This window comes from Durotheca rogersii (assembly GCF_024521655.1).
Source record: "Durotheca rogersii strain YMJ 92031201 chromosome Unknown GGS23scaffold_35, whole genome shotgun sequence".
Lineage (NCBI taxonomy): Eukaryota > Fungi > Ascomycota > Sordariomycetes > Xylariales > Xylariaceae > Durotheca > Durotheca rogersii.
Window position 1 is genome coordinate 150,929 of NW_026251266.1, and position 27,508 is coordinate 178,436.

A 27,508-nucleotide genomic window follows, 5' to 3' on the forward strand; every position below is an offset into this window, starting at 1 on the left:
CCCCGACCCGGAGCTAGCGGGCAGCTGGTTGATGGACTGCCCCCATCTACATGTAACGTGGATCGCCGTATATTACCAGGCAGGCATCGTTGGCGCGAGACTGGGTGCTAAGACACGCTCAGATCCCCCTCCCCGGCCGTGCTGCGCTGCACCCCTACCACGCTGCCACCAGCCTTCCCCTAGCTCTTCTACTCTACCGGACTTTCTAGCCATGTAGTGCAACTCGCCATTGGCCCTGTCCTCATGCGCCTACAGGGCGAGAGACTCGAGCAGACCGTTTTCGCTGGCCACCGCCTCCCGATCGACAAGGCGTATAAAGCCTGACTCGCTCCCCGCCGTCCCTGTCGTCATATAGATGATCGTCCATGCTAGCGAGCTTCGACCCTTCTCCCCCTCTCACCCTCTTCTGGTCGAGCCGCAGTGACGTCCCCCCTTGCGCCCGACGATCGGCACCGGCACCGTACCAGAACCTCGTCAGCTCTAACTTGCCAACCATGGACGTCCCTACGAGCATTCCGCCGGGGTTCGGCTGGGAGCAGTGGCTCTCGTCGCTCTCAGCCCGGCCCGCACCCTACCTGCTCGTCTTTGCCTTCCTCATCGTTGCCATCTCGTACATGCGCGAGCGGTCGAGGGACCAGTTGAAGCGCATTCCCTACCTTAACGCCCCACAGTTCTACTCTAGCATAGGAGCCAAAGTAAGCAAGACACCCCTCGAGCTGCCTCTCGACCGAAAGCCGTCGCTGACCCGAGGCCGCGGCGCCCGACAGAAAAAATTCTGGCAGCACGGCGAGGCCTTGATTGCCCAGGCCCGCCAGAAGTATGCCCGCCTACCCTACCGCTTCCTGATGGACATAGGCGAGGTGGTGGTCTTGCCCCCCGAGTTCATAGACGAGATTCGCAATGAGCCCAACCTTAGCTTCGGAGAGGCCTTTAAAGAGGTATGGGCCACTCGCCAATCTCCCTCCCCCTCAGGCACCTTATACCCCGAGTCATCTTAACCAGAATGGGCTTCCTAGGACTTCCATAGCAACATTCCTGGACTTGAACCCATGAGCCAGTTAAGCGGAGACCAATTGGTGCAGTCAGTGCTCAGGAAGTACCTAGTCAAGGTTACTCGTACGTTGATAGCACCCCAGCACCGCGGTCAAGTCACGACGGGGGAGGGCCATGCCTACTAAGACTCTTGTGTGTATCAGCTGAAATGACGAGACGCGTGTCCGAGGAAGCCGCCTCCGCCATCCCCACCATAATAGGCGGCTCTCTAGGTGAGTCTGGCCAGCCTTTGCATGAACGCGCGATGGAGAGAGGTGGAACTAATCAAGTAAGAAAGATTGGCACGAGGTAACGCTGCACCCTACCCTGCTCGCGCTGGTCTCTCGCGTATCCTCGCGCATCTTCCTCGGCGATGAGCTGTGTCGGAGCGAGGAATGGCTGCAGGTCATCAAGACGTACTCGAAGGCCTTGTTCGTCGCCGCGGCGAAGCTGCACATCATGCCGCGACCGCTCCGCAGGATCGCGAGCTGGCTGATCCCCGAACTCAAGGTGCTGAGGGCCCAGATCAAGGAAGCGGAGCGGATATTCGCCCCCGTGATCGCGAGGCGCCAGGAGATGAGGCACGCTGCCATCGCCAACGGCTGGGAGGTCCCCAAGTTCGACGACGCCCTCGGGTGGCTGGAAAGGGAAGCCACAGCCAAGGGCTTAGTCTTCGACGCGGCCCTAGTGGCCAAATTCGAGATAGTCGTAGTCGCCGTCGCGCTCCACACCACGATCGATCTGGTACAGCAGTCCATGATCGAACTGGCGCAGCGTCCGGAGACGATGCAGCAGATTCGAGACGAGGTCATCTACCACCTCCGCGCCGAGGGGCTGTCGAGGGCGTCCCTGTACAAGATGTCGATGCTGGACAGCGCTCTCAAGGAGACGCAGCGCATGAAGCCTATCGAAACCGGTGAGAAACGCGCCCAGCTTTCCCTTAGGTGTAGGGGAGGAGACGGCAGCTGATGTGATTCTTAGTTATGCTCCGCCGTCGGGTGATGGGAGACGTGCACCTGTCGAGCGGGCTCACGCTCAAGGAGGGCATGCGCACCTGGGTCAGCACGTGCCGGATGCGAGACCCGGGCGTGTACGAGAACCCGGACCAGTGGGACGCGAACCGCTTCCTCAAGCTACGGTCGCAGCCGGGGTGGGAGAACACGACGCAGCTGGTCTCGACGAGCCGCGACCACTACGCGTTCGGCTACGGCGAGCACGCCTGCCCCGGCAGGTTCTTCGCCGCCAACGAGATCAAGGTGCTCTTCTGCCACCTGCTGGTCAATTACGAGTGGAAGCTGGCGCCCGGGGTAGACGTTCGGCCCAAGATTTTTGGCATAGCGTGGGTCGCAAGCCAGGATGCGAAGCTGTCGATGAGGCGGAGAGAGAAGGCCGAGTTCGATTTCGGGTCGGTCTGGGATGCCGAAACTCCAGGCATAATGGAGGTGTGAGAGGCGTACGGGTAGGGTAGGGTAGGGTAAGGTAGGGCGTCACCGGCTGGGAATTGTCCTTCTTCACCACGTCCCCGCGGGACCGTAGGGTTGGGCGGTTCTGTCTGGGATTGCTGAACCGGGAGTTATGACACGTTGGGAAGGGCGCGAGGGGTGAAGGGCGACGTGTATCTGTCAAACGGCAGCGGGGGGGAACAGCAGCCTCATTTGCCTAGGTGCTTTTCAGTCTCCGGCTGGCGGGTTTTCTTCCACGTCCCGCCTCTATCGCTCTGGTCACGTAGCTGAACCAGGACGAATATGGCGGGGTTCTTATTTCGACTGTCACCGGCATATCAACGCTGTCCCTGGCAAAAAAAAACAGGCTAATAGCTCGATGTTGGGGTTATCAGGTTCCGGGTAGAGTGGGTTCGAATTTCGCAAGCCATGCATATGCATACCTATGTAGACATAGATGCGTGTATTCGCATGTACGTAGGTAGGTAGAAAGAGGGATATATACCTCTTGCCGACGGAATCGAAGACGACACGGCTAGAATTCTCCCACACATCTCGCTTGGGGTGGGGGTTCGGCGTTGGGTGACCGGGGTTGACCTCGGCCAAGAAGAGCGTTAGGGGTTACCCCGGCAGCCGGTCTTGGACTTTGAAGATGACCGATGAATTGGTGGTGACCTGGCCGGATGTTTCGCAGCGCCGATGGTGTGCTATAGATGGGATGGGATGTTTTTGTTTTGCCGGATCCGTCTCACCTACAGAGATCGGGTGTCCTACGTGTACTTAGCTACAGGGAACACCGTAGGGCTTACTCATACGCACATCATTCGACCACCCTCAGGGATTCAGGGGCAGATATAAGTTGGGCACGTGACGTGACGGTGCGATAAGGCACGTTAGCGCGCCTACGGCGCGCCCTGGGCCGCGTCGCCGCTGCAATCGGCTACGGCCGCCTACTCATAGAGGGGCCACATTACGTATGAGTAGGTACCCCCTAACCTAAGGCAGGTAGGTACCCGTGCTGCCTAAGCTATAGGTATGGACGCCGCTACATCCAGGTGGTAGCATGCACTACAGGTGCCTAAATGTGAACCTGGCAGTGTACCTAGAATACAAGGAATGCCCCATCGTCTCACCGCATGGCCTTGCCCGCGAAGCCTACTACTACTCATATACGTGTAATCGACCTACCCCACGGCAGGGCAAGGCCGGCGCCAACCCAGGAGGGCTTATGTACGCCCATCCCATCCCGTGCATGTACCTAGGTACCAGAGGCAAGTTCCGTACCTGTGTGCCTGTGTACATCGGAGGCATGTATCGCAGACACATCCGCATCGCCCGTCGACCAGCACGGAATTGCGCCCTGGGTACGCGTGCTGCCCCCTCCCGAAAGTACCTATAGTACATCCGTCCACCGTAAAATCAACAGCATCAGCTCGCCCCCAGGCGCCCGCTGCTAGGCAGGTAAGGTACCTGCCTTAGCGAGCTACCTTGGGCTGGTTGGTGTCACTCTGCTCTGCTCTGCTCTCCCCATCCTCCCTCCGCCCTCTCTCCCTGGTTATTATTCTCTCTCACTCGACTGTCACAACAATAACAACAACAATAACAACGACGACGACGAATTGCCTCGTGTGTCTCGTCTTCTCCCCGGCTCCCCCGACTGTCCGACTCGTCCTCTCGAACCCATAGGCCAAACTTGTATCGATTGCCATTGCCGCGCTTGTTGCTAACATCAGGTGCCCCGATCGCCCTGCCCCATTAATGCATCAGCATATGCACCCTCCCGCATCGTGACGGTGTTGCCAACGCCGCCCTTCCGCTCGGCGTGAAGCCCGTATAAGACACTTCTTGTTTTTTCTCCTTCTTCCCAACAGCTCGGCCACCTCTACTATCCTCTGCATTCATTCATCCATCCATCCATCCCTTTGTGTTTTGTTTCCCGCCAGCCAATTGCATTGTTCTGGCCTCGATACTGCTGCTGTCTGGTCACCGATAACGCGCACCAATAAATATCTATTTGACCGCACCTCTTTCCCCCCCCCCCCTTCTTCGGATCGTCGTGAATTCGGCCCTCACCTACTTTCCAGGACTACCCCAATCCTGCACTTTCCCCCGGGGGCTTAACTTCTTCATCCCCTCCCTTCTCTCCCTCGGCCAACTTGATCGGTCAGATACCGCGATCCCGAGATAGAAGCATGTCCCTCACTGCCGGAGCCACATAGTAAACATGGCCGAACGAGATTGCGAGGATCGGAACGAAGCATTAGACCCGGAGCTCCTCTATACCAAGGAGTATTGCATCGGTTTGGCTCCCGCCGAGTTTCGGAAACGGGGTCCCTTGGCTGACTTGGCTGCGCTTTAGGTGGTGGCAGCTTCGGCAAGGTCTACAAAGGGTTTGTGTGCAAGGTTTGGCAACGCCCCCGGTGCGCCCCCGAAAGCTAATTCTGGGGCCAGGGTTGAGAAACGGAGTGGGCAAGCTGTCGCCATCAAGATTATCGACATCGAAAGCGCCGAGGACGAAGTCGAAGACATCATACAGGAGATCGCCATCCTATCCGAGCTGAGGTCGCCCTACGTTACCAAGTACTACGGCTCGTACGCGAAAGGCGCCGAGCTATGGATCGTCATGGAGTTCTGCTCCGGCGGGAGCTGCGCCGACTTGATGAAGCCCGGCATGATAGGGGAAGACTACATCGCCATCATCATCCGAGAGCTGCTTTTGGGCTTGGACTACCTGCACGCCGACAAGAAGCTCCACCGGGATATCAAGGGTAGGCAGCCTACATCCGAGCCTCGTGGCACCGATGAGATCATTAGCTAAAAGCTGTCGTAGCGGCAAATGTCCTACTGAGTTCCAATGGCCAGGTCAAGCTGGCCGATTTTGGCGTGTCTGGGCAGCTCTCGGCAACCATGACGAAGAAGAACACATTCGTCGGAACTCCGTTTTGGATGGCCCCGGAGGTCATTAAGCAGTCCGGATACGATCACAAGGCGGACATCTGGTCCCTCGGTATTACAGCCTTGGAGCTCGCCAATGGCGAGCCGCCTTACGCCGACATCCATCCCATGAAGGTTCTCTTTCTCATCCCGAAGAACCCCCCGCCCAGGTTGGAAGGCAACTTCACGAAAGCCTTCAAAGACTTCATCGAGCTCTGCTTGCAGAGAGACCCGAAAGAAAGGCCGGTGGCTAAGGAGCTGCTCAAACACCCGTTCATCCGAAAGGCAAAGAAGACGACCTACCTGACGGAGTTGATTGAACGCTTCCATCGATGGAGCGCAACGCACAAGACGGAAGACGACGAACCCCAAGACGAAGGAGAGGCCCTTACCGAACGAGAATCCGTCAACGAGGATATGTGGGACTTTGGTACCGTTCGGCTGGTCGGAGACAGGGGTGGCATGGCAAATCGGCCGGGGCTGAATCCGACGGACGATTTGGCGAGAAACGCGAGGGCGCCGCGGCCGCTAGAAGCAGACTACGGAGAGAGCCCGAGGGCGATCTCGCCGGACAAGGTCCAGACTCACGATTTCGCCGACTCGTCGCTGTCTAGCACGATGAAGCTAGCTGGCCCTCCGACGGGGGGGACGCCACGCCAGCCTTCCCCCCAACGAAGGCCTGTCCCGACCGGGACGCCATTGTCACCTTCGAAGGTGCCCTTACCCCCGTCACCACCGAAGCACGCACAAGATCCGAGCACTCCACGAGCCCCGTCCAAGCAAATTTCCGTCGTCCCTACTCTGACGTCTCCCGACTCCGACCGGGCGTGGAGAGAGCAGATGCAGCACGATATGACGTTGCTCAGCATAGCCCCTCCCTCTCAGCCGTATTACGCCAATCCGCCGCAATCCCTGGCGTCTAAGAATTCGCAATCGCATCTCCAGCAGCAGCGAGGAATCGTAAAGCCGAGTCCGTTCAAAATACCCGAGATCCCGCCGTACCGCGGGCCCAGCTTCCACCAGCAGCCCCCAGCGCAAAGAGCGACGACGCAGCAACCGTCCAATCCGAACTCGCAAGCCTTCCCGTCGAAAGCGCAGCCCAAACAGCCGGCGCCGGCGCCCGACGGCTTCCCGCCACCTGGGCCGGCGAATCCGAACGGCGAGCTGGACGCGCTGAACGATGTCATCTTCCCCGCGCTCGAGGAGGCGCTCAAGCGGCGGCAGATCCGGCTGCAGCAGCTCTACCGGAACGAGAAGGTGATCACGCCTCAGCGACAGCGCGCCGAGGCGGCGCACGACCGCATCCGCAAGAACGTTTACAAGCTCGCCAACGTGTGCAAGGAGATCGACCGGCTCGACAAGAGCGAACCGGTCAGTATGGGCAAGGATTTCGGCACGTTCCTCGAGGGCCTGCTCGAGGAGATCCTCGTGCGCGTCGAACCGCTAGACGAGGAGGATGGCGCGTGTGAGTAGGGACGAATGTGGACACACGGAGGCTGGGTTCACGGAGTCGGGCGACAACGGCAGCAGCCGCGGCGGCGATGATGCACAGTAATACGTGGTGGAGCAAGCCAGTTGGCACCGAATTGGGGGAGCACAGGGAAGACAGAGACAAGTTGCATTAGAAAGGCGTTTCCACAAGGGGGCGTGTGTGGCATATGTGTAAGTAGATGGCAGATGGCTTTGTATATCTAGTACGGGAGCAAGGGAGGCGAGGGCTACTGGGAGGTCTCTCGGGTTTTGCCCATGGTGTAATGAGGTTCTGGCGATCGCTGCCAGGTCTACTTGTTGTCTGCCCGCATATCTTGCGTGTTTTGAGGTCTAGACGACAGGATTCCCTGCCACCGCATCTGGTTCATTTATACCTAGGTGAGGGTTACCGAACCAACCCCACCCGTCTTGACTGCGCTGCCAACTTGAGGGTGGACTGGAAAAGGAGAAAGAAGAAAAAAAAAAGGAAGAGGGACGGGAACGGTGACGAGGAGCTGGAAAGGGGTCTGGAGTCAACGTGTGTATATACAGGATGTTTTTTTTTTTTTAAATTCTTTGGTTGACGACAAGAGAAAAGAGGAATATATAATTGAAAACAACCATCATGAGTATTGCCTGAATTGATAGATGAGGAATGGGAAATGGCATTCTGTGTACGTGTGGCCCGTGCGTGGGCTTGGCCGTCGGGGTCTTGCGGTGCTCTCCCGTTGCGTTGCGCCTGCCGTGTCTACTACTAAACCTCATCTTTTTTTCTGCCGCCGGTTCCTTCCTCGGTTTTTGTTTATTGCCTGCGGCCGCGTCACCGCCACGTCGCTGCCTCGGAAACCGCAACAGGGCACCTTCCATGTACGTACGCACTTTCCTTCCGAGTAGAAGCCCGCTCCTTCCCGGCCGGCCGCGGACCCCTCAGGCGGTCGCGACTGCCCGCGCAGGCATCGGGGGTTGATTCCCGTCTCGCCTCCAATTAAGTATCCGCGCCGCCTCCCGTCTCTTTCCCTCTTCCTCCCTCCCTCCTTCACCTCACTTCGCAACACCACAGAGCAACTCATCGCCGTTCCGAACTGAGCTTCCTTCGCGTTCGTCTCGAGAAGAACCGACAACTGCCACCCGCACATCCATCGATCATCACGGCTACCGCCGCCCATCTGCACACACGCAACATACACACACACAGACACACAAGACACCGCGTCGTCCCGAGTCTGGCCAGCAGCAGCCACCACTCGCGAGACCCCAATTCCTCCTCGGTCAAGCACCATCACAACACCATCACCACCACCAAAAACAACAACAATACAGCCTTCAAAACCCACCACCGCCTCCCCTACCGCCTTCCATACACACACTCACACACCCATACACATACCCGCCATACACTCACGCACGTATACACACACGTATACACGCATCTACGCGCTATCCGTCATCGTCCCCATCCTACCTTTCTTTGTCTACGCTCGCCCTTTCTCTTCCTCCTCCTCCTCCTCTCCCTTTGTCTGCTCTAGGTACAAGAAAGAAGTGCCTCGCAACTTACCATCCACAATGGATTTCTCTCAGCAGCTCCACGATTGGCGCTCGCCCAACCACTTCATCAATTGCGATATCTGCCGCGAATTCCGCGAGCAGATGATCGAGGAAGCCGAAGTTGATGCACAAATCAACGCCATCGCCGACGCTGCAGATGTCGGCGCCCCCACCACTGCCGTCCCTTTCCACCAAACCTGCGTCGTTGGACACTATCGTGTCCGCCACCCCGTCACCTTTCAACTACCCCCCACGACAGTACCTGCTGCTTCTCTCGAACCGCCGACCCCTCCGTACCGAAAGCGAGGTCGCCATCTGCAAAGCACCAACGGCCCCTGCGATTTCACCCCCTTCACCCCTAATCTGAACATCGTTGGACCGGTAAGTGGAGACTCGACCGTCTTTGTCTCCGCTGGTAGCGTCTCTGCGTAGCTTGCCCTTGCTTGCCTTGAATCTCCTGCCCCGCCTGTTGCTCACATCGGGCCGACGGAGGCGTGTTGGCTAACATCTGCCTCCAGGCACCCCAAGCTGTGGTTGGTTAGGCACCTCCTCAGGACAACCGGCCAACACGCCACGAATTTCAGTCACGACTCCGTCGATACTTGGAAAAGCGAGAATATTCTCGTCGTCACCTTGTCGCACCCCTCCTTCCTCCTCGCAGACCCCTCTTCGAAACCCCAGCACGTATCGTAAACCTAGACCCAGAGACGCGACGCCGTCTCCTGCGCCCAATCCCGCCTGCCGGTCTCCGCATGAGCGAGACGGTAGTTGGACCCCAGGCAATCAGACCCGAGGTCGCAAACAGGGACCCCTCCTCGCTACCGATACCTGGAGCTTGGCCGTACCAGCCGGACGAGCAGGTCGCCCCTGTAGTGGCAGCAGGTAACGACATAATGGCCATACCTCTACGCTTCGGCGCCAATATCTGGGGCGCCGTTACCTATATTCGTGATTCGTCTTACGGCCTCTGCGCCGCCCTGGGAAACAGAGTATTCCGCAGCAACCGCCGGACCCCTGCTCCGATCCCGCCACCTCCTGCTGAAGATGAGGAGGAACCGACCCCCAAACGCCGCAAGTTCGATACTGAATCGAACCGCGAAGCGGCTGCGTCCCCGCCCTCACCCTCGCCCGCGCAAAGCAGTGGCGATTCCATGGACATTGATAGCCCCGATGGTCGACTCAGGTCGTCGCCGCCCGAATCTCCTATTCTTTCCCCGAACTCGGCCGCCGCCGTCTCAGCAGCAGGTGCAGCAGCCGCTAGAAGAGCTGCAAAGCTATTTCCCAAAGGCAAGAAGAAGACCCGAAAGTCGAGTTGGACTCCTGTCGCCACGCCTCCACCTGAACCCGAGCAGACGGCAAAGAAGCCAGAGAAAGAGTGGAGGCCTCTGCCTCCGCCGAAATACGCGAGCATCCAGGAATTTTTCGACCACGAGGATGAACATTCGCTACCTGGCTTAGAGGGCTTCCGCTTGGCACCCAGTCATGCCAAAATCCAGGAACTGAATTCCCAGCGGGAGGAACGCATTCGTCTAGAAGAGGAAAAAGCCGAGCAGGAACGCCAGGAACGCCTGCGAATCGAACGAGAACATCTAAACGAGACGCTTCGCCCTCTTGGTTTACGCAAGGCTAATGCCGCTCTTATCACTCCACTAGAAAGCGAGTGGGAGCAGAAAGCCCTAGAGGCGCCAACCGACGGCTACGCCGAGCAAAATAAATGGCAAGGGGCTGCCCACCGGGATGGCGTGGAGCTTACGCCCCATGATTTCTCTAGATTAGTGCCTCCGACGGCGTGGCTAAACGACAACGCGATCCAAGCGTCGCTGGTCCACCTCGCCACGTACGTCAACGACGCGGCAGGCGTCCTCCCCAAGAGGACCACTCCGAAATGTGTTGCCCTGTCGTCACAATACTGGTCGAACTACTGCAGCGACCCGAGAAATAACCTATACCCCCGAGGATTGGCGCGAAACTGGGGCATGACACCGGCCAACTTCCTCGACATCGACACGGTTCTTCTTCCTGTGAACGAGCACAGCCATTGGACCGTGATCGTTATCCGCCCTACACGCCGAACAGTCGCCTACGTCGACTCTTTTCATGGAAGCGAAACACGCCATCTTCAGCTGGCTCATGCCTGGATGGAGCGCTTCTTGCAGAATAAGTATAATGCTAGTGAGTGGAGCACTACGCATTATACAGTGCCATCTCAGACAAACGGCTATGACTGTGGCATGTTCGTAATTACCAATTCGATCTATCTATCGCTCGGCATCGATCCCAGCGACTACTCACAGAGTGATTTGCCCCTGCAAAGGCGCAGGATCGCCGCGATGCTTCTAAATGGGGGCTTCACGGGGCCATTCGACTTGTCACATCTGTAACCGCAGGGGGGGCACGCACAGATGTACAAATCGCATCCAGAATTCCTATACTCGCTGTACGATACCCCCGGAGGCGTCACGACCAACCGAAGGGCAGTCACACCATCGCCCTACCACCCTATACATATACATGTTTGCCCGTTCATCATTGCATCGAAATGGAGTTGGGAGGAGTTTCGGCATACAAGTTCGGCCGTTTGCCATTGGATTTCCGCAAAAAGGGGGGAAAGGCCGAATAGAAGTATACAGATGACGCTTTGGTTTTCATGAGAGGTTTCCTGTTTTTTTGTTTGCGAACTTGGTCGGTCGTACTGGAGATATCCTAAAGCATGGACGGCGTAACAAGAAGGGGTTTGGTTAGGAAGAACACGGCCAGAAGCATCATGTCTATGCTTGCTGCTCGCTCCCGGATATACCTTAATCGGGAGAGCTCGCAGGACGGCTGTTGGCGTTGGTACGTTGGACATTTTCTAAAAAGGACAACGGAGAAGGAGAAGCATCGCACTCACAAGACGTATGTGCGCTCCCTGGAACTTTTTAAGGGAACCAGGGATAAAGCAAGGGCAGAGGGGAACTATAGGGATTACGATCAGGGTCGACAGGGACCGACCGCATGGATACAAAATGAACACGGTTGAACCAGTGGCGCGTGTGTCTAGGTGTCTAGGGTGAAGATGCCATAGAGCGTCACGAATTGTACTGTCCTCGTCTACGAGGGGTGTATATCGCAAAGACGTCTGAATTGTATTCTACACGGGGTTACCTTGACACTGTCTCCCGCCTCGAGTGACTAGAGTGACCAAGTAGCAGATGCGAGTAGGGTTCGTGAGGTATATACACATACCTACCTATAGTTACGTAGAGGACCATATGAGAGATTCTCAGGTAGGCACTTGAGTAAGGTAAAGGAGAGAAGACGGAGAAGAAGAAAAGACAGGGGTGCAGGTGCGTGGAAGCTAGCCAGCCAGAGAGCCAGAGCTCCCGCCCCCCGGTCCTCCTCCGCATCCTCTCTCCGCAACCCTATCGCCGGGGAAATGGTGCAGGGACCTAGGAGCAGGCACTCCCCGCTGCCCGTATATAGATTAAGAGGTAGGTAGTTATCGACGTTTCCGCGCAGCAAAGCTACCTCGCTCCCTACACCTATTCTCCCCCCACACCCGGTCCCCAAGCCCCCCTTGTCGCCTCTCCACGCGACATAGCGATGCCGGGAAGCGCGAGGAGGTACATCCGCGCTCGCAGCGGAGCAACATCGCCACGTCCTCCCCCCCTTTCTTTGCCGAGGACACGGATCCGAGCCCGAGCCACGGCCGCGAAGTACACCAGACACAGAGCCCCGGTGCACCTCTCTACGCGCGTACAGCGGGTATTCCTCGTCGCGCCGTCGCTGGCGCTCTCGCGCAGGAGACGCGGAAGGCAGCAGAAGAAGAAAAGGGGACAAAAGTACGAGCTACCTAAACCTTAGGTAGCGAGGTTAGGGGGGTAGGTACGCAGCGTCTGCTGCAGGGTATGTGCACATTCCGAGGCTCTTACTCGCGTACAGGCGCGCGGATAAGTACACGTGTGTATTTCTTCAGAGAGAGGGGGAGGGGGAGAGGAGGCGTACCGGACCCTTCTCCCTCCCCCTACTAAACGTCTCTTATCCCTCTCTCTCTCTAAGCCCGTTGATATTCCTCACGGGTAGGTATCTCTCTCTCTCTCTGTCTCTCTCCTCATTCCGTGCCGTGTCCAACCCATTCGGCGGAAAATTATCACGCCAGTATTAATATCTCGCAGAGTCGTCGTACCGCGACCCGAGGAACCAATATGCGTTTCCCCCCCTCTTGCTCTCAGCTAACTAGCGCCCTGTCCCTCTTTCTCTTACCGGGCCCCCCCTTTCCTCTCGTCACCTCGCGGTTGCGGTGGGAAAAACCCCTAGTTCAAGTGCAGAAGCCGTTTCGTGTTCTCGTACACCATCCACGTGATACTAAGCGCGGGTGCGACTTTGAGGAGATTCGGCATCAGGCCCTTGTACAGGCCCCGGACCCCCTCGTTCCGCACCGTCTTTTGCGCCACGTCCCATATGCCCGTGTAGCGCGCCGGGTGCATGCTGGTGCCCTGGGTCTGCAGCCTAGTGCGCAGGACGTTGAGCGGGTACACGACCGAGGCCCCGAAGGCGCCCGACGTCGCGCCCATGATCCCCGTCGCGAACGTGCTCGGCTGCGCGTCTTCCTCGTGCACGTGGTCGCTCCGGGCCCTGTAGGCCACGTAGTTCGTCTTCAGCATCTCAAACGTCCCCATGTCGATGGCCGAGTAAGGGAACATGCCGATTAGGCCCATGGTCATGCCCCTGTAGGCCGCCCGGACGCCGCCTTCCGCGAACATCTTGCGTGCGGTCTGGAAGAGAAGAGCGTTGCCTCGCGCGCCGCCGGAAACATACTCTGACTGTAGGCTGGTGGGCTATGTTAGCTACCGATTAGGAGCCGAACGCTGTTACAGGCTCACCGAAACTTAAGGGTATCAAGAGGGTATACGCAAATCCTACATGCGGGTTAGTCCCAGATGGTCATCCTAACTGAGCGGAAACAGGCGAACGCACTGTGCAGTCATGCCTGCGACGCCGCCCGCAACGAATTTAGAGTAAGGGTTGATTTGGTGCATGTCGTCGTGGCCCTCGAGACCTGCGAGGGTCTTCTTGGCGGCCTCGTACGCTCCGAACTGTCCTGCGGTCAGCGATAGGCTCCATTCGAGGACAACTTATATAGAGAAATGTACTCTAATAGCCGTCTCAGGCATGATCTTAACCACATTGAGTCCATTGCCTGGTGGAAAACGTAAGCATCGAGATCACTCACAGCTATCCATCTAGCTGGAGAAATGGTGATTACCAGCAAAGAACCCTCGGAGGCCTCCAGATTTATACAGCTCGGCGACGGCGGTGAGCAGAGGTCTGCCGGCATGTTTTAGCGCCACAATGGGCTGGCCCTTCTTAACCATGTCGAGGACGCTGCTGGTGCTCGACGTGGTGTTTACGAGAAGGTAGACCTTCAGGCGATCGAGCGGAGCAGTAGCCGTACGAGAAATGCCTCCCGCCACAGCACCGGCAATGAAATAGCCTGGATCGGGGAGGTATCTAATCAGCACGGACTCTTTGCTTTTGATTCTCAGGCCAGTCTCCATCTCAATGCCCTGTGCCGTGGGATGTATCGCCTGCTCAGCCTCCAAGAAGGCATTGGTAGATGAGATCGTTTGAGAGCCGACTTCAGCGTATGCTTTTACTGCAGCAGAATCCATGCTGGCCGTATTACTAGGTGTTGACGGGATACCCTTCACTGGTGATGCTTCTGGTTCCTTGATATCCCCGGGCAATGATGAAGGAGGGGAATCTTGATCCGGTGACGATTCAGATAGAGAGGCGAGTTTCAAGAGTGAACCAAAGAGTGTGTAGAGAACATCCGTACCTAGGCCTTGCAGAGTTTCCTCGCTGACTACCGAGTCACCTTCCGAGTTGAGCGTGAGGATATCGGAGTAGAATGTGAACACTGCACGGAGGGTGGTGGTCGAGTCGGTATTAGGCATGAAAAGCAGGAAGTTTCTAAGGGGAAAAGCACAGCGTCAGCCAGTACCATTCCAGGCAACCCGACGTTCTTGTCTTTGCATATAGGATACTACCATCGTCCCTCCTGTCCTTGGATACCCCCTTGATACGCCTGCAGTCCAGATTCATCGTCTGTATGATAGCCTAAATATGGCCTCTGGCGCTTGGGGAGAAAGGGTCGGGGGTACGCTGTTGGGTCCTGGGGTCTACAAAGGCAGATGACGGGCCATGGGACACTAACCGCCATTCTTCGTACGTGATAAACCCATCGCAGTTATGATCAATGTTCTCAAAGAACTCATCCAACCGGCGCACTGGCACTGCCAGCCCAGCACGTTGCACTGCGTGATGAAGCTCCTCCTTGTCAATCTTGCCGTTCTGGTCCCGGTCAATAGATTTAAAAAGAAGGAACAGCTGTCGCTCGGCAGCCTGTACAAAGATTCGGAATTCTATAGCGCGACGCAGTGCTGTTAGCTGGGGAATGTTTAAGCAAGCTAGGGGAGCAGAGGAGGGGAAGATGGAGAAAGGTGCCGGGCCGGGGCAGGCCACGTCTACAGACCTTCAAATTGGATTTTGCCATCTCCATTCTTGTCCACAACCTTGATGATTGTTTTGAGCATCTCATCGGCATTCTTCATTGCTAAGGTACCAGGTCAGCAACAGGCATCCGTCAGACCTGGCAACGCCAGGGGCGGGGCGTTGGTGCTAACGATGGTCAATCCTCTTGAGGCCCTTCTGTAATCCTTTCCAGTCCAACTCGCCAGTGCCTCTGTAGTCCAGCTTCTTCCAAAGCAGCTCAACGCGTGCGTCGCGCTGGTTCTGCGACTCGGCCATCTCCATCTCGACATTGGTGACCACGTTGGGGACGGTCATGTTCAGCAATCATGACCGGCGAGACAGCCGGGGGAGCGGACGGTGACGATCGCAAAATTGCTCATCGGAAGCTATGGATAAGGCATCATCGGGGGCCGGAGAGGAGGCCGTGGTAGATATTTGAGCGGTCGTCTCTGGGGATGTCTAGAATCAGTCGCCGGGACAGACAAGTCATTATAGGCATTGGCAGGTTGTCTTTGTTGCCTGGGAACTGGGCAGGTCAATAAGGAGATGATGCAAAAAGGAAAAATGACGGCAATCCGTTAAAAAAAGCGCCCGTCTAGCCCGGGCAGCCGGCTAGGGGGGGTGGGAGCTACGTCAAGGCCCAATTAGCAATCCCGATAAGCTGATAAGGGCGGAATCTGACACCACGCAATGCCGTGGGCGATAAAGCCGGCCGATAAGAAATGGGACTTGGTGGTCTGCCCCCGGGCCAAGCCGCGCCTGGGTTCCGCCCAGGCCCCGATCACGTACTGCCCCAGGTAGATGCAAGGTACCTCAGGTGCCTCAACCAAGGGTGAAAGCCCGCAAGGGAACCCACCTCAGGTACCTAGGCCGGTACATGTATTGCCCCGAACCCTTTTTTTTGGGGGGGGGGGATATATATCCCAAGGCTGAGAGGACACAGAGCCGTCCGCTTTGCCTTGCCAGCCAACCCACCCACCATCCTGCTCCTCCTCCAACCAATCTTCACCATGACCCCTGTGTTGACACCTCCAATTCACCAGCCTCGCAGGGCTGACGTTTTCAGACCTCTGTGCTAGCTGAGCTACTGTTGGGTTTCCTTCCGATGCTATCCTCGCCGCCATCATATCCTCCTATCCCACCCAGCGTAAGCGGCCCTGCTGCTTCGCCTTATTCTCGTCGCATGGTGCGTGGAGCGGACAGCCGCCATGGCAGCCAACTACTGGGAATCAACCCAGCGCCGCTTCTGGCAGTTCTCAAAAGACGAACTCAGCCAGATGCGCGACGAGTTAGAGAAAGGCGATCAGGCTCTGGTGCAGATGTTCCCCATACCTCGGAGGAAGCACCTCTATATATATTTTAACCAGCGTGAGCGATGTCTCCTCCCGCCGGAATCGACCCCTCTCTCGCTCTCCTCTGCCCGGGGCGCATGCTAATGGAGAGCTACTCGTTACCAGAAATTAGCCGTCTAAGCAAGAGGCTCAACATCAAGCAGCAGGCAGTTGCGACAGCCCAGATTTACATTAAACGATTCTATTGCAAGGTGGAAATACGTCGGACGAATCCCTATCTCGTCCTCACCACCGCCCTTTATTTGGCCTGCAAGATGGAGGAGTGCCCGCAACACATCCGGATGTTCGTCAGCGAGGCGCGATCGCTCTGGCCAGGTACCGCCAATCCCCCATGCTAAGCTTACAAGATCTATCCATTAACGCGGGCATCTCTGGAGCCGCAGACTTGCTGCAGATCGAGGTCTCGCGCATCGGCGAATGCGAATTCTTCCTCATCTCGGAGATGAACTCCCAGCTCATCATCCATCAACCGTATCGAACCCTAACGAGCCTCCAATCCGACTTCTTCCTCACCCCCGACGAGATCAACCTAGCTCTCTCGGTTATCAACGACCACTATATGACGGATCTTCCGCTTCTGTATCCGCCGCATGTCATTGCCCTCACGGCGATGCTTCTTTCCATAGTCCTACGACCTAACATGGCGCCGGGCGGAAACCCGCCGGCGAATATAGCCGCGGTCACAACAACGCTAATCCAGGCGCATAGCCGGGCTAGTGCGAGCGGCAGCGGTCAGAACACACCCGGACCTACCGAGAAGGACAAGCAGCAAGAGGCGCGGATGGGCAAAGTGCAGCGATTTGCCGCCTTCCTCGCCGAGAGCAACGTCGACATCGAGGGGATGATCGACTGCACCCAGGAGCTAATCTCATTCTACGAAAGCCACGAGCAATATAATGACAAAATGACTCGCGAGCAGATCAACCGGTTCGTCAAGGCCCGCGGGCTAGACAAGCACTAAAAATGCCTTCATACTTATCGACAAAGAGCCAACCAACCGGCCGCAGGAAGGCGTGGGTGGCCGTCTCATTCTTCCGCAGGAATCCTTTTTCATGAGGGCTTAGACAGCATAGCGTGGCTTGAGATGTGCCGTAGCGTAACATAGAAAATATATACTCAGCCCTTAACCAACCCAAGGTCTAGGGCTCCCCGAGAATCTAGGCCGTATATATGCGCCGAGACCGGAGGATATGGAATCTATCCGGAAGATGTGGTTTCCGAGGTACGTCGCGCAAGTTGTCGAGGGCATGTTATAGATAATAGGCATGTAGTAGGCATGCACATCGCCGGCTTGGGAGCGACCGTAGCGTAATCGAGAATGCTGGTGTATGTAGATCGTCGACGGCCACGGAAAGACTTATCCATCCCCCTTTCCTTTCCACCCTGTCGGTATGCATACATCGTACATCTACAATCGTCTGGGCATATCGTTGTGCTAGACACGAGTGCAAGTGTCTATCAGATGTTTCTCGGTTTCCTGGGAATCTCAGACAATAATAGGTCCTCGTTGCCTAGGTCACCGCGATAAATCCACGTAGTTGGGAGGGCCGGGAGGTCAGAGGCCGGGATATGCTACGTGTGAGTCCCTCGCTATCGGACATCATCGGCATGCGTACCTTGCTTGCATTGGCCCAGGTGATATAGGTATTCGGTATGCAAAGTGGTCGACATGCAAACGGAGCTGCCCACGGCCACCCACCCCCCACCATCCCGTGCCGGTTCGGATTCAGACTTGGGCGGAACGCAGCCCGAGAGTGACCGGATACGTGCAATGGTGCGTGTGTGCGTTGCCTACTCATATATACGTTAGACATACAGGTCACGGAGCTCGACTGTCCACTTGAGGGTATCATGAGCGAGGCTGCCCTGGATACTGTAAATTAATCGTGCAGGCTATACTCATACGTATAACTACCTCATAATAGAATACTACCTATGCACGCACAGGTGGGAAGTAAACGCGGACGTATAACCCGGAAACGTCCTCCAAAGGGTGCCTAAGGAAGGTAATATTAGGTACCTGCGCAAGTATGCACGTACGTAGGTGTGCATGTAAGCCGTAAGACAAAATCGATACCGGCGGCTGCCACCGTCTTCCGCCGTGGACCATCTTCCAAGATATTGACCTCAAGTCTTAGCTTAGATACCTCCTAGGTAGGTAACCTTATACACATAAGGTACCGAGATACGTATGCATACGTACCTATGTACCTACTTAGCGTGCATGGGTACCTACATGCATGAGGTTAGGTACCTACACGTGGAGGGTGTTGGAATGATGTAAGACGGAGCGTATCTTTATGCACCCAACGTTTGGGTGCCCATAGCGTAGTACGTAGGCATGAGTAGATCGGAAGGCATCAATCAGACGCGCATCCCACCGCCGAGCTTTGTGGAGTCAAGTGCTATGCAAAATTTTCCGGCCTAGCAGGTACTCGATGGGATATCCCGCAGCATATCCAGCATAAGATCCTGAGGTTTCTACACTTGTGAGCAACAGGCTACAGCCCACGCCGCCGTGCATAAAAAGTACGGAGCTGTATACCTACCTTATGAGAGGTAGAGAGGCGGTGTGGAGCAAGGTTGTACCTCTAGGTACCTAGGAGAGGTAGGTTAGGTTGGGTAACTGCAATCCGTCAATTGCGCTGCGTCACACGAGATCTCCCCGTAACCTGTATCTAGGTGCATTACTCATAGAGGCAGGTAATATTGGGCGTCCATGTGGTCCGTGTCCATCATACCCTCTGCGGTCGCAAAGTCGCCTTCTAACCCATTCCCTGGAGCACCCTTACACATATAATTATATAGGTATATAGGTATGTTTCATACCTGTGATGACTGGCCGCTGCACATGAAAAAGCAGATGCAAATGCAAATGCAAATAAATAGAACGGGAACCGGGGACCTGCCCGCCTTCATCCTACCACTCTACTTCGTTCGTCTGCGATGCCATCGCACAGATAACTCCGGCCGAGCACCACGAAGCCGTTCCAGGCCCCTCTGTTTCACCAGTGGCGGAGAAGTCTACCTAGAAACATCTGATACAGCGGCCACACACACACTCGAGATGACCGGGTCAGGGTTCTCCTGCGTCGGTATACCCGCCGATTCGGGCTCGATGCGCCCGGTACGAACGCCCAGAGGGAAACGGGCATGCGCTCGATCCAACAGCCGCTTCGTCTGCTCGGCAGGGTCGGGGATATATTAACATAATAGCAGGCCAAGGACCAAATCGGATGCCGCTGTCCTCGTGCTATTATGTGCGGATGCATGTGTGTGCGATGCGGCCCCCGATTCCTAGACATGTCTACATCGCCGCCACGTCCGAAGCGAGTTGCGGGGGAGAGAGATGCCCGCAGTTTTATCAGCATCGACTCCGTCAGCCGTCTCAGAAATGTGACGATCCTTCGAGACTAGTGATGGAAAGATTGAGACAGAGGCGCGGAGAGGGATATGGCATCCCTCTCGCCTACGAGTATTCCAGCGTGCATGTACCTACCGGACTAGACTGCGTACGAGCTGCAAACGACCCGCTACTTTCGGGAGGGCAAGGAAAGAATGAGATCGGGGCGCCGGGGTGGCACGGCGTCGGCTGCCCTCGACGGTCTTCATCCCGCTGTCAGCGAATCGATTCGGCATTCGAACTACATATAGATATCTCAAGCCGATCGCAGGAGCGCAACCGCACGCTCACCTAGATTCGACCCATCGGCCGATATGCACATATTAGATGTAGGCAGATTAGGCCCGTTTCCCCCCTCCCGCTCCCCAGGGGGGGTCCGTGGTGGCCTCCACGCTCTAGATTCCGAAAGGGACCAAAGGCAGGCGTCGTTACCACCATGTGCACACGGAGTGGCAAAGTTGGAGTCTTGCCTCGGACGATCCGTGTCTGCTGGCGTAGTATAGTGCACCATCTTGCACACGACACGATGCAGAAAACCCAGCCAACAACCAACCCATCGAAGGCCGTGATGGGCTGGCGTGTTATGCAGGTGTGTGGCTATGTCTTGCGGACGCATGTAGCCAAACGGAGTTTCTCCTCTTACAGCCACGGTGATCAGCGCCACCGGTTGCACTTATTGGCCAGCCGCGAGCGCGCTTGAACCGCGAGTAACAACGGTCTTGAACGTTGGGAGCTCGAGTGGTCTGGCTACAGCGAGAAGGAAAAGGCAAACCGACCGTGGGCTCGTAGGAGGGCGGGATACTACTGGTTTCTAAGCAGGTACTCGCACTCGCCCTGGCGCGGCAGCGAGCCTAGTCAGCGAGCCAAGTCAGCAAGCAGAGCGAGCGAGCGGTCAGAACTCTTTTGCCGCCTTCGACAACGACAGGTCGTCGTCTGCTTTCGCTGCCTTGCCCGGGTGTCCTTGGGGGGGGGCGACTTTTGGGGCAAGCATTGAGCAGCCCCTGCGGTCTCCAAACCCCAAACAGTCTCACCCTGCACGAGACCAGGCCCAGGCCCACTTGCGTTGGTATGGTCGGGTTGCATCGATGGTACGCGCGGTGCAATCCTCGAGAGTCTATAGGGCAGGGGTTTGACTCCGAAAAGTCCCTCCCCCATCCCCCCCCCGTGGCTTTGGTCCCTTCGTACGGTTCACGGCCAGCCTACCAAATCACAGCGGCAACTCGACACTGTGCCTAGCAGGGCTGTATATGTTACATGCATATACACGCTCGCGCAAGCGAATAGGCCGAACAGGCTTTTCCCACTGGGCAAGCCCGCGTGGGCGATTCCACGGGCGCGGCCCCAGGCGGCGGGTGCGTGTCGGCTTCTCTGTCGTCAAAATAAGGGCCCGTCGCGGCCAGACTCGCGCGCCGTCCCAACCGTGGAGAAGAGAGATCTCAGCCAGGTCGAGGGAATGGCGACACGAGTCGACTAGACGGGCGGCAGCAAAGACTAAGCACGTATGTAACTACCCAAGCCTTTTCCCAAGGGCAGCTCTCCGGCTTGCCGTGAGGCTCAAACGGGGGGGAGGGCAAGCAGGATCCCAGGATTTGCTCACGTGTGTATTGTATGTACGTGCATACGATATACGGTCAAGTTATCAATAGGCCATCACCGTTTCCGCGTTCGCCTCCTCCTTGCCGGCTTGCCCCCGAACCTGGCGGACGCACCGAGTGCCTAGACGGCAGGAAATGGAAAAGGCGTTATGGGGTGCATGTATGTACCTACGTCGGCGAAGGCGCGAGAACGGCCAGCTAGAAGAGCGTGGAACAAGAAGAAAGTAGGAAGCCATCGACAGTTTTCCCAACCACGCCGAGCCACGGGCAGGTTGTCGGCGTGCATAAGAGGGCAGAACTCGCCTACCCACACCGGGGCCACACGGTGTCTAGGTGGGCTGCCTTTTATGTAGCCATCTCACGACAGTGGGTTCATTTTGTGCCAGACAGGTTTACTGATATGTGGGCACGCCGGGTTCTGGCGGCATGGGTGTGATGATGGGCGTGGGTTGTGCATAACGCAGCACTCGTCGGTGGCATAACCCGCCACCGCTAAGCTCCCTGCGGTGAGGTACCTGATGTACGTGTATGTATGTACGCATATATATGCATGCATGCATATATACGTAGTGTAGGTACCGACCTCCTATGTGGTAAGGTGGTGGAAGATCCCAAGGTGGGAAGTCATTCGCAAGCTAACGTCGGATCGCGAGATTGCAAGTGATTTATTTTTAATATTGGCCGGAGAGTCATTCGATGAGGTGACGCATGGTGCCTGGGCGCGCCAATACCGGTACGGCAACATGTGCATGCCTTTCCATCCGTAGCCGGTTCTCCTGACACGTCGAGGAGTTCACGATTTCACTAGTTAACGTGTACGAATACCAGCACGTACGAGTACCTAACTCATACGCTGGCAGGAGGCGGCCGCCGACTCAGATAGTAAGGTAGATTACCCGTCTCGGAGACTGGTGTATGAGATTGGAAGCCGCCCGTTCCCGTTATTGGGATCTGTTATTTGTTTTGGGACGAGGCCCGAGACCAATTTGCCGGCTCCTCGCTCCCCCTGGCCGCCGCCCCCCGTCCCCGTCCCCCTCCCCCCTTCTCTCTCCCTTCCCCTCTCCCCTTTCCCTTCACACCAGCCTCAGATCACCACAGCCGTCGGGGCGCAGCAACGTTCGCGTTTATATGTAGGTGGTATACTCTCGCTAGAAGGTGTATACCCTACGTCAGCTTGGTAAACCTGCTACGTAGTATGGCTATACGCGTCCATAAATAGCGGCCAGGGGATGATCTGCATTGTAGGTAGAATGAATGCACCTATGCGTATTCACAACACAAGTATAAGCCTGTACTAATACTGCCTACTTATACATACTGGGTTGACAATCATTTGCTGCCAGCGTTCCTAACCGCAAAACCTCTGTTCTTCGCCGCACCCCAAAGGCCAATCGTAAAGTAGCCTGGGCCCAGGCAGGCAAGCTGCTGGCGATCGCACGGCAGCAGATGTCTAATGACGGTCAACTGGTCCCGGACAGCGCTACCTGACGGGGAGGTAGGTATACTCAGTAGTATTCGTTGTTGTGTTTGGGTTGTTACAGAAACTGACAGGTGAGACCTAAACACGTAGAGAGATGTCCGCAAGCGGGCATTGTGCAGAGCAGAAGGAAGCGCAGGAAGGACAGCAACCCCCTGCCTACATCATCTTGAGGAGAGGTCTTATTTTCTCCTTACCAGCACTCATATGTATGAGTACATACAAGTGCATACATACATATATAGGTATATATGTGTATGAGCATGGATATGTGTGTGTGTGGTCTATGCGGATATGCCCAGGTACCCAGGTACCCATTTCCATCCAGGTACATAAGCTACTGGTAATCTGAGGGGGAGGAGATGAGATATCCGATTTAGCACTGTGACACTCAGTAAGAACAACGACCCCCCCATCCGACCCAGCCAGGTCCGTACTAATGCGTGGGGCTCTTTGAAAGGAAAAAGGAAAAGAAAGCCACCTACCTCTAGGCTGGTATAGGTACCTAAATACAAGGTGTGTATTGGGTATGTGTGTGTGTGTGTGTGTGTGTGTGTGTGTGTCTACCTAAGGTACCTAAGGTAAGTACCTAATGCACATACCTACAGGCATGGGTGGATGGATTGTGTGGTACGTGCATGCCTAAGCAACATAACACGGCCCTAGTACCCAAGTACCCGACTCAAACAGCAAGCAACTCTGTATTATTCGCCGGGCTCGCGCATCCCGGCTGCTACAATCTCCCAGCCGACCAATCAGGGAACCCTTTCTTGGAGGTGCCACCAAAAGCGGCCAGCACAAGCACAGGAAAAGGGGGGGTCGCACACGGACTTGCTGGTGCGCGGGCTTATTATATGCATACGTAGGTATTTGTGCAGCGCCTCGTTCGTGTCTGCCAGAGCACACTTCTTCCTCCGGACAGCGAGAGAGCAACGGAGAGAGAGAGAGAGAGAGAGAGAGAGAGAGAGAGAGAGAGAGAGAGAGAGAGAGAGAGAGAGACGATATACCTAAACAAATAAATATATGTTTAATGTTATATATAACCTTAAACACGGGCATGGGTCCGTTCCCCCGGATGCGTGTGCCGTCGTCTTCTGGTATGCGTTGCATACGACAACGGACGCAGAGGGGGGTTTTAGGTACCTGAGGTGGGGATGAAGGAGGATGCTCTCTCGTCGAAGCTTCTGCCACATACGAGTACCGCAACCGTGGCAGGGTAGCACAGTTCAAGTTCTGTACAGGCATACCTGATGTATAAAATCTGCATGCCGGCCTATGCAGAGGTACCTGGGTGTGCACGCATGGCTGGGTGCGGGCCTGGGCGGCTACGGTCTGTCTTCCTGACCCTCGACCAGTTGGAGTGCAGGGAGCAAGCCCCAGTCAGATAAAAACAACACACGCACCACCGTCCCACCCGCAGGGGTTCCCGGATGCCCTGGACCTGCTAGCGTCCCAAGCGTCTAAGCACTTGGAGCCCCAAAGCAGCGCGACCCACGTACCTGAATGTACCTCGCCTCCATACCTCCAGGCCCATCTCTCCGGTACATACCTCCGGGTACATACCTGCGGGTACATGTCTACCCTCGGCTGCGTTCGAATTGTGGTGGGACCAGCTGCTGCTGTCGCTGCTGTCGTCTAGCCCATCTCTCTGGCTCATTCCCATCCTCCCCCCCCCCTTCTTCTTCTTCCCCGGCCCAGCACGTCCAGGGTGGCCACACCCTCCTCCCTCTTTGTGTTGCCCTCTCTTTCTGCCCTTCTCTCGTTTCTTGCCCCATCCAACAAAATCCTTCGCTTTCTCCGATTTCATTCACTACCTGGTCCCGTCTCCTCTTCCCGCCTTCTTCCTACATTACCGCCCGATCCATCCAACTTGCCTTGTCCATCCATCATCTATCTATCCTGACCTACCCGGCCGGCCTACATACTTACACATCCCCCCCCCCCCTCCCTCCCTCCCTCCGTTCATCCATCCCATTATCTTACCGCTCGCCTTCAACTCTTACCCGCTCATCGAGATACAAGCAGTACATCCATTACCTTGCCTATATCGCTATCCCATTCTTAGCCCGAGCAAAGAAGCTGCTGTCGTCAACGAGCTCACATAACTGACCCTAAGCTTTGCTGGAAAAAAAAACACCGATTTTCATTGTTCGTCGCCGCGGTCTCAGCCCGGTATTTAATAGCGCAAAGCTCGGCAGTCCAATCTTTCCCACCCCCCAGCTCAGCCCAATCCAACGGAGCAACGACAGCAACGCAACGCACACTCCCGAACTGACATCACCGCGCGACACCGCCACCCAACGCTGTCTCTGCCGTCCAACCAGTTCCCTTCTCGTCTACCGGACCTGCGCAAGCGATATTCAGTAAAATCACCGCCCCCCTCCAGGAGAAGGAAGAAAAAGAAAAAAAAACACGAGGAGTCATAATGTCTGGTTATTACAACTACAGCCATCACCAACCAACAGCTACCGCCCCCTCGGTATCGCACAACCATCATGGCGGCCGAAGCCGAAGGGCCCCGCGGCTCTCCGTCTCCCAAAACTCGCAGAAGCAGTTTCGCGGTGTACGGAGCATGAAGGAGCTTAGTGAAACACCCTCCGTCTCCGCCTTCCGAACCCAATTCGAAGCGAGCCGATCTTTCGACCTCGAGGACGATGTGGAGTTCTGCCCAAAGCTGCTGACGGAGAACGATGTGAGTCCAACCTCGTCTGCCGGCGAGGTATCCGACCTCCTACCGCGTGGCCCGCGCCGTGCCGGTGTGGTTGCTGGATGTGTCCGATCCTCCTGGATATGCAGATACATGTTGGGAGAGAGACAAGAATCCTTTTGGCTAACCGTGGACGTGCGTACAGTTGGTTTCGATAAGCAGCGCTTCGTCGGATCGGTCCTCGCTATCTAGCAATTCTCCGAACGCCTCCCCGACGCAACATCCCCAACAAGTGGCTACCGCTTTTTCTCTTAATTCTACCTCTCCGGCCTTCATCCCCCCCGCTTTCCACAGCCACCAGTCGGTCCTGAAGCTGCACGCACCCGCCGCCACGCGGGCACGCAATGCCATCCCCATCATCAACCCCGCCAACGGCCTGACCATGTCCAGCCCGCCGCCGTCCGTGTCGCCCGCCCGCTTACAGCACCTCGGCAGGCGGTGGTAGGTGGCCAGTCGTTTCGCTTCCTCTTTTTGGATGATGGAATGACTCGCCATCTTCACCCGTCTCCGGTTGTCCTGAACATCTTTCCACACTCATTCTCCACCAAGCCACTCGCTACCACATCGTAATAGCTGTCCACCTTGGCGGGCGCCGGCACGGACATCGGGACATCAAATCAACCTATCGCATCTTCAGGTCGCCGCTGGGCTCGGCTAACGGGCTCATCGCCTACTCCACCCTCCTCCCTCCTGTATAAAAACATCCACACCTCTATTCGACATAACTAGTGTTCATCACCAAAAACTTCTCTTCGGAACTTTTTCGCGATGGGCGCGGTCGGCATTGAAGATAAATCGATACCTGTTTGTTTCCTGTTCGGTCTGCTAAGGGAAAGTATACCGCAATACCCAGTGTTCCCGACCTTCGGAAAAGGGGGGAAACCTCTACTGGGGTTTTGCGAATCGGCGTTCTCCATCCACGGCGGTTTCTGCATTTCGTAATTGCATAGGTGTTCACGACACAAATCGGAGTACATTCGGGTTCAAATCTGGGAGCGGTACGATAAAGAGTCATCACGGGTCATGACGTTTGAGCACAAAAAAGAATACCACTACATATAGAGCGAGTGTTTGGCGACGATTGGGGTGGCGGGAAAGGTGGTTGTCGGTCTCTCTGTTTTCTCCAGCAGCAAACAAGAACGGGGTGGTTTCTCCCGTCGGACGGGAAAGGGGGCGGTGGTGTTCTACTCGGTCCAGGTCTTACATGGGGATATCCGGTTGTTGTTTTTTTTTTTTCGCTCTGTTTGGCTCTTCTTTCAAGAGAAATCTCAACACTACGCAACGGTATTGGGTTGGCTGCCCTGGGGTGTCTTTGTTTGATTCCGGGCTCACGGCACGATATGGGAGTTAGTTGCGCGCGCTCGCGTGCGCTTGTGTGTGTGTGTGTGTATGTGTGTGCTCTGGAGCTGCAAATAAAGGGGCTCATGGTTCATGTTGATTTCATCCGCCGCGACATCTTTTTCTTTTTCCTCGTCCTCCCATTCTAACTTTGTATTACGGCAGAGAGGTTTGTGAGGTTCATTTCGCATCATTTCCCCCCGGGAAACAGGGCATTGGGCAACCGGTTTTCATACTGTCTCTCTCTCTGTGCCTCTGCTTCTCTAACCCTCCTGGCCTCGCAGCAAAAAGGGGCGCGGGAAAAGGGGTGGACCAAGGGCGAAGGGATGTAAAGGAAGTCGAGTTCGTGTGGGCATATATCACTGGGACTCTTGTCGGTCTCTTTCTATCTGTCGGGGTTAGGGGGGAGGCGGGGGTCTTGCGGAAACGAACGAAGTCTCTCTGCGTGTTATCCCGTGTCTTCTACATCGCTACCGTTTGTGCATGCTTGCGTGTATGTGTGCGTAGTTGTGCTTAGTGTGCGTATGCCACGTGTTGGTTCTGTGCGAACTCTATATCTACGAGTAAAATGGGGGGGTTGGATCTCACCAGCGCCCCCGTGTTTGAGAGGAATAGTTAACCCCGGCGCGAAGGCAAGGAAAGAAACGCATATCTAAACGTCTTGGGTGGGTGGTTATATTTTTATTCTCGATTTCGTCAC

The 27,508-nt window shown here is 56.1% G+C and overlaps 7 protein-coding genes across 7 annotated transcripts; 6 read left to right on the forward strand and 1 right to left on the reverse strand.

Moving 5' to 3' along the window:
- Positions 1-494: 494 nt before the first annotated feature.
- Positions 495-2,480, forward strand: GGS23DRAFT_607679 (cytochrome P450; the record flags this gene model as incomplete). The annotated part of the gene is made up of 6 exons (XM_051520085.1): positions 495-695; positions 783-938; positions 1,017-1,116; positions 1,197-1,265; positions 1,331-1,948; positions 2,014-2,480. 6 exons carry the CDS (start codon positions 495-497, stop codon positions 2,478-2,480), a joined length of 1,611 nt encoding a protein of 536 aa, XP_051367916.1.
- Positions 2,481-4,698: 2,218 nt separating this feature from the next.
- Positions 4,699-6,881, forward strand: GGS23DRAFT_607680 (Pkinase-domain-containing protein; the record flags this gene model as incomplete). Its single annotated transcript, XM_051520086.1, has 4 exons — positions 4,699-4,774; positions 4,834-4,864; positions 4,926-5,242; positions 5,305-6,881. The coding sequence occupies 4 exons, from the start codon at positions 4,699-4,701 to the stop codon at positions 6,879-6,881; spliced, it is 2,001 nt and encodes a 666-aa protein (XP_051367917.1).
- A 1,560-nt stretch (positions 6,882-8,441) lies between these two features.
- Positions 8,442-10,804, forward strand: GGS23DRAFT_607681 (cysteine proteinase; the record flags this gene model as incomplete). The annotated part of the gene is made up of 3 exons (XM_051520087.1): positions 8,442-8,730; positions 8,966-9,017; positions 9,085-10,804. The coding sequence occupies 3 exons, from the start codon at positions 8,442-8,444 to the stop codon at positions 10,802-10,804; spliced, it is 2,061 nt and encodes a 686-aa protein (XP_051367918.1).
- A 1,911-nt stretch (positions 10,805-12,715) lies between these two features.
- GGS23DRAFT_600635 (mitochondrial carrier) lies at positions 12,716-15,251 on the reverse strand (the record flags this gene model as incomplete). The annotated part of the gene is made up of 8 exons (XM_051519104.1): positions 12,716-13,232; positions 13,286-13,321; positions 13,380-13,498; positions 13,556-13,602; positions 13,669-14,375; positions 14,620-14,827; positions 14,938-15,018; positions 15,089-15,251. The coding sequence occupies 8 exons, from the start codon at positions 15,249-15,251 to the stop codon at positions 12,716-12,718; spliced, it is 1,878 nt and encodes a 625-aa protein (XP_051367919.1).
- A 646-nt stretch (positions 15,252-15,897) lies between these two features.
- On the forward strand, positions 15,898-17,498 carry GGS23DRAFT_333341 (cyclin-C). The gene is made up of 3 exons (XM_051512971.1): positions 15,898-16,304; positions 16,394-16,603; positions 16,666-17,498. The coding sequence occupies exons 1-3, from the start codon at positions 16,145-16,147 to the stop codon at positions 17,247-17,249; spliced, it is 954 nt and encodes a 317-aa protein (XP_051367920.1). The 5' UTR covers positions 15,898-16,144; the 3' UTR covers positions 17,250-17,498.
- Positions 17,499-24,113: 6,615 nt separating this feature from the next.
- Positions 24,114-25,147, forward strand: GGS23DRAFT_333428 (uncharacterized protein). The gene is made up of 2 exons (XM_051512973.1): positions 24,114-24,858; positions 24,989-25,147. Exons 1-2 carry the CDS (start codon positions 24,267-24,269, stop codon positions 25,036-25,038), a joined length of 642 nt encoding a protein of 213 aa, XP_051367921.1. The 5' UTR covers positions 24,114-24,266; the 3' UTR covers positions 25,039-25,147.
- On the forward strand, positions 25,031-26,049 carry GGS23DRAFT_333393 (uncharacterized protein). The gene is made up of 2 exons (XM_051512972.1): positions 25,031-25,455; positions 25,616-26,049. Exons 1-2 carry the CDS (start codon positions 25,189-25,191, stop codon positions 25,913-25,915), a joined length of 567 nt encoding a protein of 188 aa, XP_051367922.1. The 5' UTR covers positions 25,031-25,188; the 3' UTR covers positions 25,916-26,049.
- The last annotated feature ends 1,459 nt before the right edge of the window (positions 26,050-27,508 follow it).